The sequence below is a fragment of the Lathamus discolor genome, chromosome 4, assembly GCF_037157495.1.
Source record: "Lathamus discolor isolate bLatDis1 chromosome 4, bLatDis1.hap1, whole genome shotgun sequence".
Lineage (NCBI taxonomy): Eukaryota > Metazoa > Chordata > Aves > Psittaciformes > Psittacidae > Lathamus > Lathamus discolor.
Window position 1 is genome coordinate 59835220 of NC_088887.1, and position 20542 is coordinate 59855761.

The 20542-nt window shown below is 37.1% G+C and overlaps 1 protein-coding gene across 1 annotated transcript in view; it reads right to left on the reverse strand.

Moving 5' to 3' along the window:
* Positions 1–1580: 1580 nt before the first annotated feature.
* VWA3B (von Willebrand factor A domain containing 3B) overlaps positions 1581–20542 on the reverse strand; it is a 63756-nt gene continuing 44794 nt past the window's right edge. The window contains exons 22-28 of the mRNA XM_065675752.1: positions 19076–19295; positions 11008–11128; positions 10132–10256; positions 8841–8978; positions 8201–8298; positions 6481–6722; positions 1581–1938 (exon numbers count right to left, since the gene is read on the reverse strand). Coding sequence (XP_065531824.1) covers positions 1700–1938; positions 6481–6722; positions 8201–8298; positions 8841–8978; positions 10132–10256; positions 11008–11128; positions 19076–19295 — 1183 coding nt within the window. The 3' untranslated portion in view covers positions 1581–1699. The remainder of the gene's footprint in view (positions 1939–6480; positions 6723–8200; positions 8299–8840; positions 8979–10131; positions 10257–11007; positions 11129–19075; positions 19296–20542) is intronic.

The window sequence follows — 20542 nt, forward strand, 5'->3', positions numbered from 1 at the left end:
CCTAACTTAGAATATCTTGAGCAGAGATGTCTCCTGTATTTCTGTCCCACTCATTTTGCCACTGATGGAAATTATTTTCTCACATATCTATGCTAAAGCCTCTCTAACAACATGCAGCAATCTATGCTCAGCTGCAGAGATGTCCTTGATTTACTGCATCACTGACTCTGTCAGGGCCCTGGAGTCCCTGGGTACAGCTAGCACAGCACCCCTATCACTGCCATTTCCAAATCTGCAGTAATGATTATGCTCTGGATATTCAGAAGGTCCTGGACAGCCAGAAACTGTCTTGTAAGGTGAAATTGTCTCTATTACCCCTTTGTTTAATCATGTAGCAATCTTTAAAATTTGCTAATTCATTCAGGAAGATATGTAGAATGTAATAATAATGTAATACTGATCTAAGAAAGTCTAAAAAGAGAAGAATCGAAGTGTAGAGGAGGTAATAAAGGAAAAAACCTAAGATATTACTGCTATGTCAAAGCTGAAAAATACACTATCAGTCACTCACTTATGAATATGTCATGTATCTGGCACACAAAAAAGGTCTGTGATAAAGTTGGCTATCATAAAAGCTGGAATACACCAAATATAAATGTACCACTGGGTTACAATACATACATGTATGTACTTTAATTAGCCACCTTCTGTTTCTACTTGGTTAAGTGTACCTTTTCAATTCCACTTTACCTCAAATCTAAACACGAAAACATACATCTGCCTGGAAATTGCATAGGTATCTACAGTCAAGCTTGTGAGAATCTTTAATGTCCATGCACCTTGATATGCCAAAAATATTAAGAATCAGTCTTTACCTTCTTGACAGAAAGCCCTAGACAGCCATTCAACTGTGTTACTATATCCACAAGTCATATTTTGGTTGAGGTGGGAATCTTCAGTGCTAAACATACTACATCCCTCTGACTATGTGCCATTTCAAATGTTGTATCTTGGACAGCGAATATCATGTTACATTTGTGAGACAGAGAAGATTACTATTTATTTGGATATTTTTTTTAACTGAGTTCAGTCACCTATCCTTTATTTGGGAGCTGAAAGTAGAAATGCTCCTAAATGTGTCTAGGTACAATTTCTGTTTTCATTTATAATGCCATAACACTAAAGCAATTCCTCTGCCTTCAGAGTAGCCAGAGTAGCACTGGCTTTATATTGTACATCATAGAGAATAATTCAGCCCTTGTTCTAAGCCTATGTTACCAAGAGGTTAGTCTTCAAGGGCGAAACACCTTGTCTGTGTTCTCATGGGACAGTCTGTGTGAGTGGAAAAGCTTTAGAACAAATAAATGTGTAAGTCAGCAACAGGGGAATACTGAGTAAGCTCCCTACAGCAGGTCTTCCCAGATGCCTTACAGACCAAGTCTGTGAAAAAGGAGTTTTGGAAGAAAACATTTTGTAAGAAAGACCCACAGTTAATAAATCAAACATGTCTACTGCAAACAAACAGTAGACAAACAAATTTACCATTCTCTCTTCTCATATTGATAATTTTCAGCAGCACAGCTGAAGCTGTGACAGTGTTTCTCTTCCATACCTCTGAAGTAAGTCTGCGAAATCATAAATAATTTAACTAGACAATTTATTTTTGATGCGAGTAATAACATTTCACAGTTATAGGTGCTAAAAATCTCTCCTATCTGCAGTATCATCCATTCCTCACAAGCTCCTTAAAAATGTACCCTTAATAAGGCCTTGTTTGCTCCATGCAGTGGTTCTGAGGCTGTCTTGCCAATCCTTTCTGGTCCATGTTGACTCTAATAACTTCAGTGATGCTGGTTTCACCAGGTTCCAGAGAATTTTCTCTGTCAGGACTGTGCAAGCAACAGGGACGCGTTGGTGAGCTGAGAGTCGAAGCACTCTGTGACTGCTGAGTTTGACACCTTGATGAAATCCAGGATGATGAAGTGGAGAATAAAGATGCTAGGAGAGAGCAGGTACTCTTTAGTGAGAGGAAATATTGACCTACCATGAGCTTGGATACAAGAGTTCAACAGCCCCCCCCCAAACACACACCCTGAAATTCATCATGCAACAAATGACTTTGTGCCTATGGTAACAGAAATAGTCGTGTAGAGGCTTTTCACTGCTTTTCTTTATGCTTTCACCCTCACAAGTTCAAACCAGTCTGCTTTTCAAGTATTCTTGCTTGTAGCTTTTGTTATTTGCATGCCAACTTTTGTTGTTACTCTTCCTCAGGGACCATCGTCCAGCCACTGCTGGAGACAGGGTCTGGGCCACATGGACCTTTGTCTGACCCTGTAGAACCATGTTTATCTTCTCTGGTTTGCTATTAACAATACTGTGTCACTGAAAAGTCAGTTTTTATGATCATATCAAATGAGACCACCAAGTACTAGGCACCTACCTGACACAAAAAGATGACAATCATAATGAATGAATGGCGAAAGATTGGAAGCTGGAGGAAAAATGAAAGAGAATATAATAGGAAGAAAGCAAGCAAATAAAATCACATACTCTGTTTTACTTCAAATATCTTTTGGGGGGTGGGGGGTTGGTTTTAAATTATTATGTAAGAAAAAGGCAGTAGAAAACAAAACTTGGGGGGGCATCTGAAGGCTAAAGATGAGATATGCAGGGTAGAGAAGGAACAACAGCACAGTCTGAGTACATAGAGAGTATGAGATTTTAGTATGGTTAGTGTTGATCATCTACTGAAAACTCTGAAGCTGAGAGTTTAAAAATCAAAAACTTGCCTTTAAAAATTGTCTTATAAGTGCACATCTTTGAACTTAGATACACAAAACAAATGTTCTGATTCTCCTTGGGCCCCCAAAAGAGACAGGAATCCAGAGTTCATCTGTGTGAGGGTCAGGAAATTTCTTGGTTGTATCCTACAAGCTGACAGTAACTATCTGCAGTACAAAAACATCACCAGACGAAATCACTGAGAGGTATTGTGGCCGTACTGCTACCTTCAATAAAATGAAAGACGCACTGTTAAATGAGTGCTCCCCACCACACGCAAATTCACACTGTTTATTTTCTTTAGGCAGTGCATGTGCTCTCTGTGTACCTTCCCAAGATGTTCAAAGAAACCACTCTGGTCTTGCTCCCTAAATCGAGAGGATTTCGCTTCTTCTCCACCTTCAGATACCTCAACACATGCCTCCTACACCACTGGAACAGCACTTTCTCCCCTTGCACATCCCCATGTTTAATTCTTTATGGGGAAAGAGAGGGAAAGTTTAACATACTTTCATTTTTTGATGAGCAAACAACCCTGACAGAAGAGTCGCTTTGGCCAAGTTGTAACATGGCATCAAGAGACAAACAAAAGCTAAATCTGGAGGCTGCTGGGGAGCCCTCAACAACACACAGCTGCAGTAACAGATGCAAGCATTGCTGAATTGCCATCAACTGCTTATTAAACAAGCCATGACCAACAGATGGGAACACTGCTTCATTATGATAGCCTTCTCCAAATGCTGAATGAACTATCTGGAAAGTGAGAATGGAAAACAAGTGGGTGCTAAAAATGTGAAATCCTACTGTGGGAAATCCAGCCAATCCACTAGACTGCCAGGTGTCACAGCTGCTACACTCTTGAACCCAGTTCAGAGGTGCTAGATTTTCCACAGAAAAGGGTAAAAAATGATAATTTTCAAAGGTCTTCCACTGACCCCATATTGGCAGTTACAGTAATTATCAGTGTAATTGCTTCAAGTCACATCTCATTATAAATTTAAAAGGAGACTGGGGCTCCGTTTGCTAATGCATCAGGCAACAAAATCGATTGCTGTGTATTGCCTGTATTTCACTATGAACTGTTTTCCGATTTAAGTTTTCACTAGATCACTATTTTGGAAAATCGACAAGGAAATCATGTGAAATGAACATTGATTTTAGGCGTCACAGAACAGAGAAGACTAGGAAGACAGGAAAAAGATTTTTTTCTATAGAAACAAGTACATGTTTTTTAAAGTATCTATAAAAGCAATTATTGCAATAAACAGTGATTGAGTCAAGTATTTGTGATCTTGTTCAATCAAATAGTATTATTCGAGCTACCTAGACAAAGAATCATTTAGCTCAGTAACAGTCAGTGGGAATTTGCCAGGACTTCATTCACTCTTTTATAAAAATATAGAGCTGACAAATAAAATAAGAGCAGCAAGCATGGCAGGGGGATTGGAACTAGATGATCTTAAGGTCTTTTCCAACCCTAACTGTTCTATGATTCTATGATAATAGTTCTGGAATAAATAAGACAAAATTACACATCAACACAATAATGAAGTTAATATACACTAAATAACTAACACAGTTGCTTAATCTTTATTCACTTCTGTTGTTTCCCTGAGTGGGAACAATAGAAATGAGTTGCTGATTTTTCCTAGCAATCAGGAATATTTTAGCTGAGCACAAACCAAACCACAAACATTCCAAATGCTCCATTAATTTAATACAGAGCCCACAACTCCATGGAAATATAAGGCTTCATGGAAATACAAGGCTACATCAACCACCCATGTAAGAGCCATGTATCTGAATCCATTTTATCTTGGAGAACACAAAAATCCATCTCTATCTTGGACAACGCTCGTTCAAGCTAGTGAACTTACTTCCTCATATAACAGATGAATATACACATGAAGTCGACAAAACCATAAGGGGAAATATTGATTAACACATGGAGTAGTTACAAAACACAACCCAATCGGATAATTAACCCCATCAGACCTGAACCTTGGGCAGAAGGAAAAACAATGCCAGGCAAACTTGTTTTCTCTATTCATTTCACTCTTTAAAATGAAATTCAGTATTAACACAGTTAAAATAGATGTGTATGTCAGGGCCAAGTAAAACATTTGATATAATTTATAAAATTATATACACAAAATGCTACGAAATCATTAGCATTGTTTGAAAATGGGACAAATATCTACACCCAAAGAGAGTGAATACACCATCATATACAGAGATTGGACAAGGATATATCTGATGAAACCCTATGAGGATGACCATATAGTCTTATTTATCTTCAGCAGCAGTCTTTCTCCTTTCTTATAAAAAACGGAAAGATATGTAATTAAACATACATTTAAGCAAAACAAAAAAGGCCATTAGAAGGGGACAGGGCACCCTTTTTAGAAAGTTTGACCTGCATACCACCTTAAACTCTTGTTAGAGTCTTGATGGAGTACTATGAGATAATTTGGTAAGCCATAATTTGGTAAGGCATAATTTAAATACATAGCCGCTTCTCTCATTTAATCTTTCCTTCAGCATGCATGGAATCAGTGAAAGGATTTGCTGATCGCATTAGCATTTTTTCCCGTTCACTCAGCATTTGCATCTCAGATATCTAAGATAACCAAGAGGGAGGAGTCTGGAATGTGTTGGATGGTTTAGTGAGAGGTGTCCCTGTCCATGGCAGGGGGGTTGGAACTAGATGATCTTGAGGTCCTTTCCAACCCTAACCATTCTATGATTCTATGATTCTATAACTGAGCATTTCCAGTGAAGTAGCCCTGCCTGCAGGAAGACATGGTCTCTCACACAGCTACAGGGCAAACTCAGCACCTCTGCTCTCATATAATTCTGAACAGGCCACTCCTAAAATGTGATGGCATTGTAATTCTCACTATAAGCAATGTAAACAGAATTTGCAGACAAAGTTTAAAATAATAAAATCATAGAATGGTTAGGGTTGTACTTCTTGTCGGCCCCCTTCAGGTATAAAACATGAGTGAGTATACGGAACAAAGTTCAAGCTGACTAACAATATGATGAAAGAGTGAATCTATAATCCACTACTTCTTGAAGTAAATAATTAATGAGGATGTTGAAAACATTTAAAATCATACAAGAGGTATAAGTAGGACATATGGATAAAAATCCTGTTATCTTTCTGCAGACTGAGAATAGGATCTCTAAAACGAAGAGCTGACTGTGGCATGTAATGGCATACCTACACTAGCCCAGGTTTCTACTGCAGAGGAAGTACACAGGAAGTATAGATACTGATGTCAGCTTCATTTGAGCTAGCTCAGATTCTAAAATCAATTTATCTTCTGAAGCACTGAGCTCCATATGCAATAATTTAATGGCTGCAATATAGATATATTTTTATTCTAACAAGTATCAAACAGTAGAAGCACTGGAATATATACTTTGCTTGTAAGCAGATACTAAGGTTGGTGTTATTGCATATTCACTGCTACTACAAATGTTAGGAAAATTAAGATAGCATCTTCTGGAGCATGCTTTATTCAGTTCTTCCCTTTGCTGTGGAAACACATGCTGAGAATCATCAGTGTGAAGAATGATTTCCAAAGGAGGTGAAAGAACCTCATCATACAGGACATGGCAAAGCAGACTGGTCTAATACCCAGAAATAAAGAAACAAGGATTCTTGTGTGGGGAAAGGCCCTTCTTCTAAAGGGCCATCAGATCTGTTTAATCCCTAATATTTATCATTTTCCATAGCTACTTCTTTACCTCCAAATTCTTCTTCATTGCTAGGCAGTGAATTTCTTCCTCTCTGCTTTACTCCCCTTCTGGAGACAAACAAAAGATCATCAGAGTCTGACATCTTCTCCCTGGGATCTCTTTTGTCTACTGGTCTCCTCTTCTTTTTCTTTTTTCCCCTATCTTCTTTCACAACACTTTTCTTTTCTTCTTTTCCTCCTTCATCTTTCACAGATGAGCGAGGATAGGGCTTTGCGGTCTCTCTGTCCCGGCTAGAAAATCAGACAAGTTCACTAAGGTAAAAGCACACATATCTTACACTATTTAAAATTCTTCTTTACATGACATAGATTTCACCTTTTCCCACATCTCACAGTACTGAAAAGTGAAGGACTTATCACACTCTTGACCATTTGACATGGCTATAAATATCTTGAAATTCAGTTTCCCTTGTATTTATAAAATAAGTAAAGAATAGCCTATAACAGAGCTCTGAACCTGAGTTCTATCTACCTCTTATGACTACAAAAAGAATTTGGGGAATAATTGTCTTTTATGGTATGGGCCAAGAGCACATAATGTTTTACTTTGCATATTTAATTTGTTAGTTACATTTGCAGAATGCTTGTTCCGCCATAATTTTTTCTTTCCACTGTGATTGCAGGAAAACCTCCCCAAACAGATGCTAGCAAAAAGCAAAAGACAAATATTCTAGATTAGTAAGAACACTGTCAGGGACTGTGTTCTCAAGTCTTACACAACAATTTACTGTAAAGAGTTATAGTTCCAAGAAGTAGGAAACTTCAAAGATTCTAAACTATAAAAGCTCAACAGTACCAGGTTTTTACCATTAGTTCTTGGAAGAGACTAAAAATTCAGCAGCACCAGACATGACACACGATGTAGAAAAAGATGGAAAGAAATATATTGAAGTTGATGATAAAGTTGCAAATGTGCAAAAGAAAGCACTGTGATTCTGGCAGCAAATTGTGGAATATTGTGGATCAGTAGTGGTTATCAAGGTTTTTATTGGCACACCAATGCACTTCATCTGAATACCTGTGGGTAGGGTCTATGTTGCCTATATGCTAAAAATTACCATTTATGTAGGTTATCCAATGTCAACAGAGGACTCTGGAAATCCCCAAACCCTGGAAATCTCAAATATGTCCAGTTCAGGGGTGTAAATGGGTATCTAAGTTAAAAGAGTCTGAGTTTCAGATGCTCAGTTCTCTTCATCATTTATTAGCCGCTTTACACATTTCACTGCACTCTGGACTATAAATCTTGACATATATTATACATCCATGGAGCAAAAGCACCTGAATTCCACTCTCAAATGCTCAAAGTATTACTGCTCTGGGTCCCACAATGTCCCTCTATGTATCTGGGCCTTGGTGTCTTCAAAACACAGGTAATCAGATGTAAGTAGTCTACAACAAATAGAAAATCCATTTCACATTTCACTTCCTGAGGCTAAGCTTCAAACCATCTCATCCCACCAATGTTTCCAAAATAAAAATAGGGCAATAAATTGCCACATAATAAAATGGTATGATGGACAGTTACTGCTCTTCTGCTTCACACACTTGTGGGTCAAATCACTTGGTTGCATGTGTAGAGCAAGCCTGTTCACAACCGTTGTTAGAGTACTACATATGGAAATCTTGACACCATAGTTGAACCCAAAGTACAACATTTAGGATTCATGCAAAATAATTTTTATATTTTTAGGTTCAAACATACTCACATCATACAATCCACCATCTGCACCATTCTGATATACCGACACGAAAAAGCATACTTCATTTGGCTGATTTTAATAAGCCCTCTTCTTACACAGTGTTCCTGCAATAATACAATCAACATTCACCTAATTTAAATCAAAATCTCAGAAACAATGAAGAGACATACGTATAAAAAGTCAATTGTTTTCGTGTAACTGTAGTCAGCCTCTAAATAATAAAGATAAAAGTTTCAAGTACAAATGTACATTTTCTGCACTACAAAAACCACAGTGAAATTATTATGATGGCTTGCAAACAAACAAACAAACAAATGTAATTAAATTAACTACAGACTATAGTGACTGTGACAAAACCCCACATGTTTCTCATTTTAGCAGCATGGAGCTTGTGAAAGCCATCAAATGGATCATGGCTGAAAGAAGAGCATGATTTAAGAAGAAATTATTCAACAGAATTTCTTGGTTCATGTCTATTGCATGAGCTTTTCATCGATTGAGCTCTGAAATCTGATTTGATTTGGTTACCTGGAGATAGGGATTGGAACAGTGAATTCATTGGCCGGGAAAATTTTATCTGCCTTATCAAAAATCGAGCAATGGTAATACCATTGCCAAATTGGTATAATATTTTAGGGTTGCTTACTTTCCTGTTGTTGAACATCAGAACCGTGTAGAGTTTGTCACCCATTTCCATGCTCTTTGGTGTTGCTATGACAATGGCAGGCACATAGTATTCATTTCCTGTTTGTGTCCCAGTTCTGGCAAACACATAGTTTCCAACCTGCGCATCAGGAAAACATCCGTTTGCAAGAACTTTTTAACTTATGAGTTTTACAAGACACAAAAAGTAAATACAAAAATATTTTTACATGAATCATCATTCTAACATGTTCCCATGCTTTAATATAGATCTTTAAAAGGCAAGAACTTGGTCCTTGCACGTACCAGTCGCTCGTAATTTCCACTGAATCAGGGAGAGAACATAAAAATGAATGACAGAGCCCTACTAAATGTACCAGGGCTCAACAAGCAAGTCAAACTGAATGAGGAAACTCTTACAACTCCTAATTCCCTTAGACTTTACGCAAATTTATATATATTTAATGAGCTTTTAAACCAACCTTAGGAATTTTAGAGAATTATGTATATAACTAACCTATAAAAAATTATTTTAAAAATTAACATAGAAGTGACAACTTTCTATGAAATTCTGGAGATCTTCTCTGGAGTTGGATGTTCCCTATGGAATGCCAGGAACCTCTAGATCAGGATTTGCCTTGATATCAAACAGAAAAACAAAGCATGTCTCTAGTTTCAAGTGTAAGAAAGAAGTTACAAAAATGCTTTTTGTATTCAAAACAACTGTATCCATTCTGGGTCCTTTTTGTATCTATCACCTCTCTCGCGTAAAATGAGAATCGCCTGAAAAAACAACTGTGATTACAATAGTCAGCTGATACATTTTAAACAAAACCAGAAATGGAATACGAAATTTTTTCCATTACTGCTATTTGCCTTAATATGAGGGTGTTTACTGGATTTAAAATATGCTGTGAAAAACAAATGGTTATAACCTGCTGTTCATCACACTGTATATACAAGGCTCTCCTTGATTTGTAATCCCTGTGCTAGGAAACAATCATTCTCCTGGAAAAACTCACCTTTCTTCCGTAGGTAGGCAAATATTCATTTTTTAGAGAGAAAATAATACAGAATTCTAATAAATGAAGGAATAGGATTGCAACGAAAACAAGCTCCAAACAAATTAAAAAGTAGCATGTTGAAAATAGCATGATATTACTATCACTGAAAACTCTTTAAAATAGTTTTATATAAAAGTGGGTTTTTTCTAATCTATCCTTTATTCTATGTGTGACCAAATGAACAAAATTAAAAATGCATATTTGCTGTCATAAAAAATTACAATTTTTCACCTGCAGATATGGGCATGGCATAGCACCTCCCACAGGTATAATGAACTTCACAGGTACAATACAGGTCTCCCCATTGTTTAAATCAACAAGTGCACATGTAGAGCTGATATTCTTTATCACAGTTCCTAAAAAATAACATAATCAAATATTCAAATGATTTTTATCACTGAGGGCAAATGCATCTATACTACACACTCTTCATTTTCATTTAGCTAAGTTAAGCTGTGCCAGGGCAATAGGGACATTTGTACCTAAGATAAAAATAGAGTCTTAGTAACCATTCTTCATAATGCCATAAAAATAAAACAAAGAATAATTTTCAAGCCCAGGTCTGAAATGTGTAAGTTGGTCTGGTGGGTGATAGCTGACATAATGAAACTATTTCCACAGTTAAAAATATGTAACTAAAAAAACACCACCAAACAAACAAGTAAAGGTAACACAAAAGCAAACACATCCACATGTGATTTTTTTTATGAAAAAGAAGAACATGATTTTACCTACTGATCTTTCTGATTCAAACCTCAATAAAAAAGCAGAAGCATTTAGCGAATTATTTGAACGCATGCAAAAGCTTGTTTTTCCGAAACACTTAAGGGAAACATCAAAGGGGTATAGGTGGATACTCTTGGACACTAATTTAAAAGGATTTCCTTCTGAACTTTTCTTACATAAATGCATCTAACTTTACAAAAGATATTTCTTTTTATAAATGTATATATGTGCATACGCAAGATATATATTCTTTTTTCATGCATATACACATGTAATATTGAATCTGATTAAGGTAGAAGTACCTAATTATGAGCAAAACTAATATTTTATCAGAATTACGAAACTCTAAACGGTATTTAAAATGTGGACAAAAATATATACCTGGATAATAAAATCCTGTGATGTCTGATCTTGCAATCACCTTTTGGCTTTTGTGAGTCACAAATACTTGGCCTTTTTTGGTTTTTTTAGATTCTGACTTCACAGTTTCTTCTTCAAGTCTCTGTAATTTGAGACAATTATATTTTTCACAACAGCTAAGCCAGTCAGCCTCAGTCTATCCCTTGGAACTGACTAAAAATTTAGGCAATGTGAAGTTATGACCTCTGCAGACAAGCCACAGTAAACTGGAATTATTTTAAACATTCAGGATAGTTGTAAGCAGAAGAAACAATGCTACAGAAAGTACTCACAGATAAGATCATCTAAGATTTTTCACTATAAAATCCTGTTCTACATGGTCATAACAATACCTATATTTTCAAGTGTTCAGGAAGAAACTTATCTTGATGAATTATAGCTCTGGCTGCCATTTTCCTAGAAAAAAAAAAAATCAATTCTTTTTCAAGGATGATGTAACGAAAAATCAATTGATTTTGTAAAATAAGTGAAGGTGCTATACACATTTAATTTTATCTAGATAGGCGAGTCTTCATAGTAATCTTATTTTCATTGAAAGTACCTCACTGTACAGAATGACTGATTAAAAATCAAAGATGGAATCAAAATTTGAAAGAAAATGAATCTTGAAGTATCTGAAAAAATAGTTACAAACTATAAATTCCAAATTAAAATTTTCAGCACTTTTAAAACATTCCAGCTTAGCAAAATATTGCACCACATTTTCCAGAGTTGCCACTGTCCGTCATTCAGCCCTGCTAGTTTGGGCTCTTCATAGACTAATTGTCCTCCTTGTGGTGCAGCTTCACAGACTACAGCTCCTTTAATGCACCACACACATACAGAACACTGGAACTTACTTCTGAATTGCTCATAAATAGGTCTGGGAGACCACGCACCGGATGGTAAGCATAGAAATACCAATGCAGCTGGCTTCCTGTGGACTGACCAAACTCCCAGTTGAAGTCAGTGACTGCAACTAGTAGTAACTGAATGAAGAATGCAAAAAGCATGATGGATCTCACACTACAACTGAGGCAGGGGGCTGTGTTTTTCACAGCATGTGAAAAATAGTCAAAGACTCACAAATAACAAGTGGATCTGTATAAAAATATACTGCTGGGCTGCCTGAGTTTCTGCATACCGGACTTTACGGTCACCATATTCTTTCATATTAAAACCTTTTATAACTCACATTAAAATACATAGAGTCTCAGTGTTATTTGCCTTTAAAGTAAATTATGTTCCTGAATCCCTTTTTTTCTAGATGAAGGAATTTCTTCCCATTAAGGACATCTCTCTTACAGGAAGTTTTGAGAGGACTGGAGTATTACATGGATATGTCAGAATGTGAAAGAACACTTCACATTTTGCTTTCCTGAAAAGATTTCATTAAAACTGATGACATAGCAATGTTTTCTTTGTTGTTGAAAAGTTTGTAATTTCAGTGTTTTTGTAATCCCAATATTTTCATAAGTATATTTTAATAATCCTTGAGGATAACACTGTAATTTATGTTACAACAATTGCAAATTAATTCTTGAAAAAGTCTATTATTTTCTCCACACTGCTCACAATAATGTTTCTGAATATAAATAATAAGCAAGGGCAATGTTAAATAAATCAGTTCTCCCATTAACTTTTAAAACAAGTTGCAAGCACCCACCTTATATCCGGTTTCTTTGAATCATAAAAACACACAGCTTGAAATCTTGAACTTTTCTACAGATCTAAACACTGTTCTGAAAAACAGCCATAACTCAGACTCCTAAACACCCCTGCTTGCCAGGGTGTGTATGATCTGCTTCATTGTTTGATGTTATTTTACTTCCTGATAAGATATATTTTGTTTGAGACTTGATTTTCAGTAATAATGATGGGAAAGATGGGAATGGCAATAACTAAACTGTTTGCTCTCAGTTTCACTATAACTGTCACAAACGTTTTTTCCAGTCTTTCATGCAAAAGTCATAAACAGCCCTAAAAAAAGTCCTAAAAATAATCAAGACAAACACAAAAAAGGCAAAGAGGTATTTTAAATAGGAGATATGTGGGGGTTTTCTAGTTTATTCTTTACCCCTATAGAATATAAATTATATCAACAGTTCTGTTTTTCAGAGTCAGTCTGAACCAGAGGCTCCTCACAGCAGTTAACTGCTTGCTTGAAGTACAACCTAACAAAGGCTAATTTGAGTGGAGACGTACAGCTCCACAGACACAAAAAGGTATTTGGGTAAAGCATTTACTTAATTCCTCAGGCTCCAAAGGGACAGCTGCTGATGAATATTTATTATCAACTAATTTGTAATGCTTGACTAATAACTTGGGCAACTTCCAACACTCCGCATTAATTCAAACACTAATGACTGCACTTTTTCCTGAAAAATTCACAATGAGAGCACTAAGCCCTTCAGAATTCAGGTAGCTCAGAAATACTGTCTAAATTCAAATAGAATCATAGAATAGTTAGGGTTGGAAGGGACCTTAAGGTCATCTAGTTCCAAACCCCTGCCATGGGCAGGGATACCTCACACTAAACCCTGTCACCCAAGGCCCTGCCTAACCTGGCCTTGAACACCGCCAGGGATGGAACATTCACAACTTCCTTGGGCAACCCATTCCAGCGCCTCACTCCCCTTACAGTAAAGAACTTCTTCTTTATATCCAACTTAAACTTCCCCTGTTTAAGTTTGAACCCGTTACCCCTTGTCCTATCACTACAGTCCCTAATGAAGAGTCACTCCCCAGCATCCTTATAACTCCCTGTCAGACACTGGAAGGCTGCTATGAGGTCTCCACACAGCCTTCTCCTCTCCAGGCTGAAAAGACCCAACTTTCTCAGCCTACCTTCATATGGGAGGTGCTCCAGCCCCCTGATCATCCTTGTGGCCCTTCTCTGGACTTGTTCCAACAGTTCCATGTCCTTTTTATATTGAGGACACCAGAAGTGTACACAATACTCCAAGTGAGGTCTCACAAGAGCAGAGTAGAGGGGCAGGATCACCTCTTTCGACCTGCTGGTCACGCTCCTTTTGATGCAGCCCAGGATACGGTTGGCTTTCTGGGCTGCGAGCGCACACTGAAGCCGGCCCATGTTCATTTTCTCATCGACCAACACCCCCAAGTCCTTCTCTGCAGGGCTGCTCTGAATCTCTTCTCTGCCCAACCTGTAGCTGTGCCTGGGATTGCTCCAACAATCCATCTCTGACAACTCCATCTCTTCTTCTCACACAGCCTTCAGGGGTTCAGCACAATTGACCCAGACACTGTCAGAGTGCCCATTTCTGAGATATCATTCTCCAGTACTTTCATTACTGATTAGCCCTGATTCTCAGGGATTTTCACCCTGATTGGCTCTGCTTCTGCTGAAGGCAATACATTAAACCACAGGAGGTAAAGGACACTTTGTTTACTTCTGCCATACCTGATGCATTTTTAAATTCCTTTTCAAAAAGATTAGGTTTTGCTGTACTTTTCTATTTTTCTATAAGTAAGAACGGATAGGCAGACTACACACAGATCTCCATGTGTCTTGGTTCTAACTTTGGCTTTTCACAATCCTGACACCTCCAGAGCCAAGCAAGCCCTGCTCTTCCCTGGCTTTCTGTGGCAACAAGCTTGTTCCAAGTAGATGAAAGTCCAATTTTATGAAAGTGCTTAAGTTGTAGATACATGATATCTGTCCAGCAGGTTACTTCACTGATGACAATGGAAAATTTGACCAAACGTTTCTAGGTAGTTACAATTTTTTTGTTGTTGCACTATTTGAGATGCTTCTTTTCCCTTTTCTCCCTACAGAGATACAAGAACAACTGCAGGCAATGCCAAGCTGTTTAGAAAACATGAATGCAAAAAGGGTATCAACAGACAGTGATTAGTGATCCTTAAACAGTGAGGAAGAATGAGAAGTGTAAGAAACAGACCACCAGGAAATAGAAGAAATTGCCAAGGGAGATCCAGAATTTCCATTCCTGTAAAGAATCAAGTCCCAGTTATAAATATTTAATTTGGAATAGTTAAATCAATTACACATGAAATACATTTTTTCAGAAAGAACAGAGTCAGTGAGCGACTAGAAGTCCCTTTCTACCCAAATAAACATGCTTTATGAAACACATTATGTTTATTAACTATTTGGGGGGGGGGGGGGTTATACCCATGGTGACCATCCAGTACAGTCACAAAGAAAAGTAAGCCTTGCTCATTTGAGCTCATCCTAAGGGAAATACGGTACTTCGAAAAGTATATTCATAATGAGAATTAATCCTTAGCAATGAATGCAGCTTTATTTCTCTGCAGGATCTGAATTCCATTCATATGCAGAAACAGAAATGTTTAGTATGAGAGGAAATGTTCTCCATCGTTCTCAGAGGCCAGATTGTAATACAGGGGAAAGAAATACTCTGTGTGAAAATGTCAGTCATTAGCAGAATACACCAAACTCTCCTGGCAGTTATCATGCTTGGAGAACAGTAACGCCATGACCCCAGTAGACCTGAGGTTGTCTAACGAGAAGTGGGTAAGGCATTCTGGACAATTCCTTTTACTAGGTAACATCATGTTGCAAGCAGCTTTACAATTCAGTGAAAAAAGACATAATAAAAAATGATGGCTGAATGTTAAGGAACTGAGTAAACTGAGTATAACACAGTCTACTATTGGCCCCCCAGTTAGGTAATCGTACATGTTCAGTGGTTTATATTTTGCTTTATAAAAACCACGTGTTTCCTCATTTCCCAAAGCATTTACTTCTTGCATCACTAAAGGTCTTCAGTAATCTCACAGTCCTGTGCAGACAGATGTCTACTTCATTCTCCTCCAGTAAGGCAGACGCTGGCATACCTTGCCTTTCACAGATACATGCAAACCTAGCAGCCTGAACACAATACCAGAGAAGGTTACAGAGGGAGGATAACCAGGTCATTAATTCAATTGTAGGCTTAAACAGAAAGCTCTAATAGCAAGGACATCCAAAAAGGACTACTAATTCTTTTAAGAAGTTGTGTAGGTAATTAAGAACCCTTAAAAGCTACAAAACTAAGTGTGTGCATTTTTAATTTAGTGAAAAAAACAAAATAGCAGGAAACGTAAGACTTTTTTGTTGAGCAGACTTCCAGGATAATTGTGATTTTTCTACCATCTCACAATCACAATTTTCATTCAGTGCAGTATCAGCTATTTCCTTGCTGTAAATGTATTTCAGCTGGCAGTTTATTTTCTTATACTCATTTTGTAGATAGACATCACAGTTGGAAAAACCTTTGACAGCATTTTTAAAACCCTCCTTTTTTTTTTTCTACTGTTTCACATAAACAGAACTCTAATTACATCTGCATTTCTGCCTCTCACTCTTAATGCCTTTCAGTTGCAGATTAGCAGTTACTGAAGATGGTACTCTGATTAGGCTCCTAAAGCAGGTTGACTCAGGATAAGTGATTGCACAATGTTAATCACATCATGTCTGAGAGCACACAGTGGTTGTTTCAAGGCAACAGTAAAATTACAGTCAACAAATGAAATGTGAACATGTTTCTTCTGCTCTTATATTGGGACATTGTATGGCACAGGTAAAATAATAGTCAAAATAGTCGCATTAGCAATATAATATTTTCAGACTAATTTAAAATAAATCAAGATCATCTGGTTTTTGAAGACATTAAAATGTTTTCAAATGTACAGACTCAATGGAAAAAAATCTCAAAAACTACAGAAAACTGAACGTGATCCTTCCATAATCACTTATTTTCATGGCCTGTGCTATCATAATATATCCTATTCAATTTAACAACCATGTTTTATATCTTATGTCATAGAATGTAAAAGGCCACAGCTCATTGTGAAAATTATTGTTGATCTTGGTGAAAACAGAGGTATATCTCAGTCAAGAAGTGTCAAATAAAACAAAAGATTTTTGTTATACTCTGGTAAGCAGAGGATATGGATACTTGGCATCTACAGTTATAATTTCAATTGTACATTCCCATCCATTACTGAGTATGTTTGTACTGTGCTCATTCAAGTTTCACTTAGCTTACCTCTTCAAATTAACTTGTGTGTGTGTATACACATACTTGCATACACAGACATATACATCAGGGCAAAAAAGAACCACTATTATGATCATTTGGGTATGATTCCCACATAATACAGCATTCAGAACAAGTCCAGAGGAGGGCCACGAGGATGATCAGGGGACTGGAGCACCTCCCATATGAAGGCAGGCTGAGAAAGTTGGGGTTTTTCAGCCTGGAGAAGAGAAAGCTATGTGGAGACCTCATAGCAGCCTTCCAGTATCTGAAAGGGAGTTATAAGGATGCTGGGGAGGGACTCTTCATTAGGACAAGGGGTAATGGGTTCAAACTTAAACAGGGGAAGTTTAGATTGGATATAAGGAAGAAGTTCTTCACTGTAAGGGTGGTGAGGCACTGGAATGGGTTACCCAAGGAAGTTGTGAATGCTCCATCCCCGGCTGTGTTCAAGTCCAGGTTGGACAGAGACTTGGATGACATGATTTAGTGTGAGGTGTCCCTGCCCATGGCAGGGGGTTTGGAATTAGATGATCTTAAGGTCCTTTCCACCCCTAACTATTCTTTGATTCTATGATTCTATGATTCACTGAAACTAGACCAACCACACCTTCAAGTTCAGTCAAAGAGTAGTTTACCTCACTCAATGATATGAAACAATGAACAAGAAAACGAATAAGTTAATATATGAGCTTTTTGATTAAGTCTCTATTTTTTTAAACTTATCCTCTATCAGAATTTATAAGTCTGAGAAAATATTTTCTTTCTTGTTAATTTCCTAGAGAGCTTGTTTTGATATTATTCTAACACTACCTAGACAGCAGTCCTGTAGAGGTACAGCAGCCCTCCCAGTGAAGCACTGTTTGGTGAAGCTTTTAATTGAAAAATTTTGAAACTAAATAAGAGAACTTGTTAGGGGTTTTTTCAGAGGTAACTACTTTGAATTTTAAAGCATCAGTAGTGTTTACAGAAATCTTTCCATCAGGGAAGATTAAACCAGTTTTAAAAGCTTATGTCTGTTCTTCATTTCCCAGAGAATTCATACCACTAAGGTGGTATCAATTGATTTTCAAGAATGTTCTGAAAGAGTGAAAACAATAACAGGAGAATACAACACTGTAACCAACAGTATGTTTTCTGACAGTATATATCCCAACAGAAAAAGCAAAAATGAAGAAGTATACTCTCCCAATAGGGCAGTCTAAAATAACCTACTAGCATTATTTTTATACTTACTGCTTCATGTATTTCCATATGCATTTCATTAAACTGCTCAATAGCACTCCAAGTAAAATCAGAGGATCATCTGGGAGACACATATGTATATATAGAGATCAAAAATCACAAACTTCTATCACAGTTTCAGAGTAGGTAGACTACTTTCTCCTAATGTATTAATGGAGTGGAGAAAGCACTCTGGCTCACCGAAAGTCGGTATCCTTGATAAACTCCAGATGCCACTGTCTCCATTCACAATACTGAGATCAGCCACCAGTTCATACAAGCCTATATTTTACAGACAACTAAATTTTAGTGTCCAAATATGAAGCTGAATCCAATTTCTTGTCTCCATCTTTTCTCTTCCAAGAAACATACCACAGAAGCTTACAGCGAATACTCCAACATTACAAGATTTTTTAGTCCCGTTTATCAGGTATTAACTCAACCACAAATCTTATATTATAATTGCCTTTAATGTATCTCTTCTTTCTCTTCTTGCATATATACCTCTGCTGTCTTTGGAGAGAAAGATACTTTGTTCAGATTTGTTTCTAAGAGGCTTGATTTCTGTGCCTCTCCCAGCTTCAGAACTTCCACTTCCCCCATACTTAGAAAAAAAACATTGAACGCTTGCTCTCTTTTTAACTACCTTCTTTCCTTGGTCCATTTGTATAGTATCATGCTAATTGCCTGCTTTACCAGCTATAATCGTGGAACAAAATTATTCCAGAATCAAATATTGGTATCTTGGAAGGGGGAAGGAGGGAGAGAGAGGGGAGGGGAAACGATTTCCAATCTATTACCTTTTTATTGTTGCTTAAGAATGATTCCGAGCTCTTCTCAGTTTCCTTTTTGACAGCTTCCTGAAGGTCAGAGGCTTGTTGTATATATGTTAATGCTGTCAGTATCTCATCTTCTAACAATATTACATCTTCATAGGAAATTGGCCACCCCAAATTCTCTAAAGCTTCCAGCAAAGCTTCTTTATGCTGCATATATTGGACTGGCCCATCCTCTTTAAATCTTAAATATAATATAAGTTAAAAAAACCCCAAACAATCACAAGCAGAGAAAAAAATAATTGACAGTACTTTACAAATAGAATCATAAAGGGTAAAGGCAGAATTAAACATCAAATTCATTCAATCTTCTGTATACCACAAGTTCTTGTGTTTCATTCAGCTACTGTTGTGTTTGCCAAACAATCACATCTGTTTTAACCATATGTCATAGAAAGACATCTACAGAGCAATTCAAGAGGCTGAGCATAGATATCATCCAGTGTCATTTTAGATATCCTAGAGTATGTGATTCAATATAGAATAAATAGATCAATAAAGAGCTTGCAGTTACAACTGAGAAATCATGGAAATCCCTGGCCCGTCTGGAGCAGCAGCTATGGTGAGCTGCAAGCATCTAGGCAATCTAAAATGGCAAAAGATATCTACTAAGTCTTGATTTGCCACATTAGTCTTGACTGATCACATAAAAAAGAGACAATTTCCTTTTGTTTATTGTTCTGCCAGTCTTGCGCTGCTCAATCATACTCAGTGATCAGGAATGTGCTTCCATCCATGGTTCAGATTATGTCAATGTGCACTTGATTAAAGAGCCAGTTTGAAGGTACACACTGAAGGTACTTATAAACCAAAATGCCAATTAGATACAGTCATCTTGATAAAAACCAAACTCCAAAATCCAGAAGAGGTAGAATTCTCTACATCTCCAATTGGAAGTAACAGACTTTTTAGTACTCAAAAAGTAGCTCTTTTGAGGCTCTTCTCTACAGCTTTGCCAACATTTTAAAAATGTGAAACCTAGAACTGGGGAGAGTATGTAAGTGTCTGTCTTAACACATACATCCATGGTTATGCCTACCACATTGCCCTACTCTTTGTCACTGCTTATCTTTCTACTCTAGGAACTGCCTTGTATTGAAATTAACCTGACCAGTATAGTTACTTACCTAGATCTTGTTCTCTATTACCTGAATCCATTATTAATTTATAATCGTCAAGCAAACTGATCTCCCAAATTGTATTTCCCAACCATTTTGAACACAAGCACAAAATTACCACTTCTCTAGTAAATTTGAATTTCCTCAGCATCTGAGCTAAGATTTAAATACATACTAGCAAACCAGAAAGCTCCTCAATCAAGTATTTCATGACTACTGTAATCGAGTTAGTAGACTTTATTACTCTTTCCTTCCTGATTACTGATTTGGAAGTATATTGTCATTCTCTTCTAGTACATGAAAATGATCATTC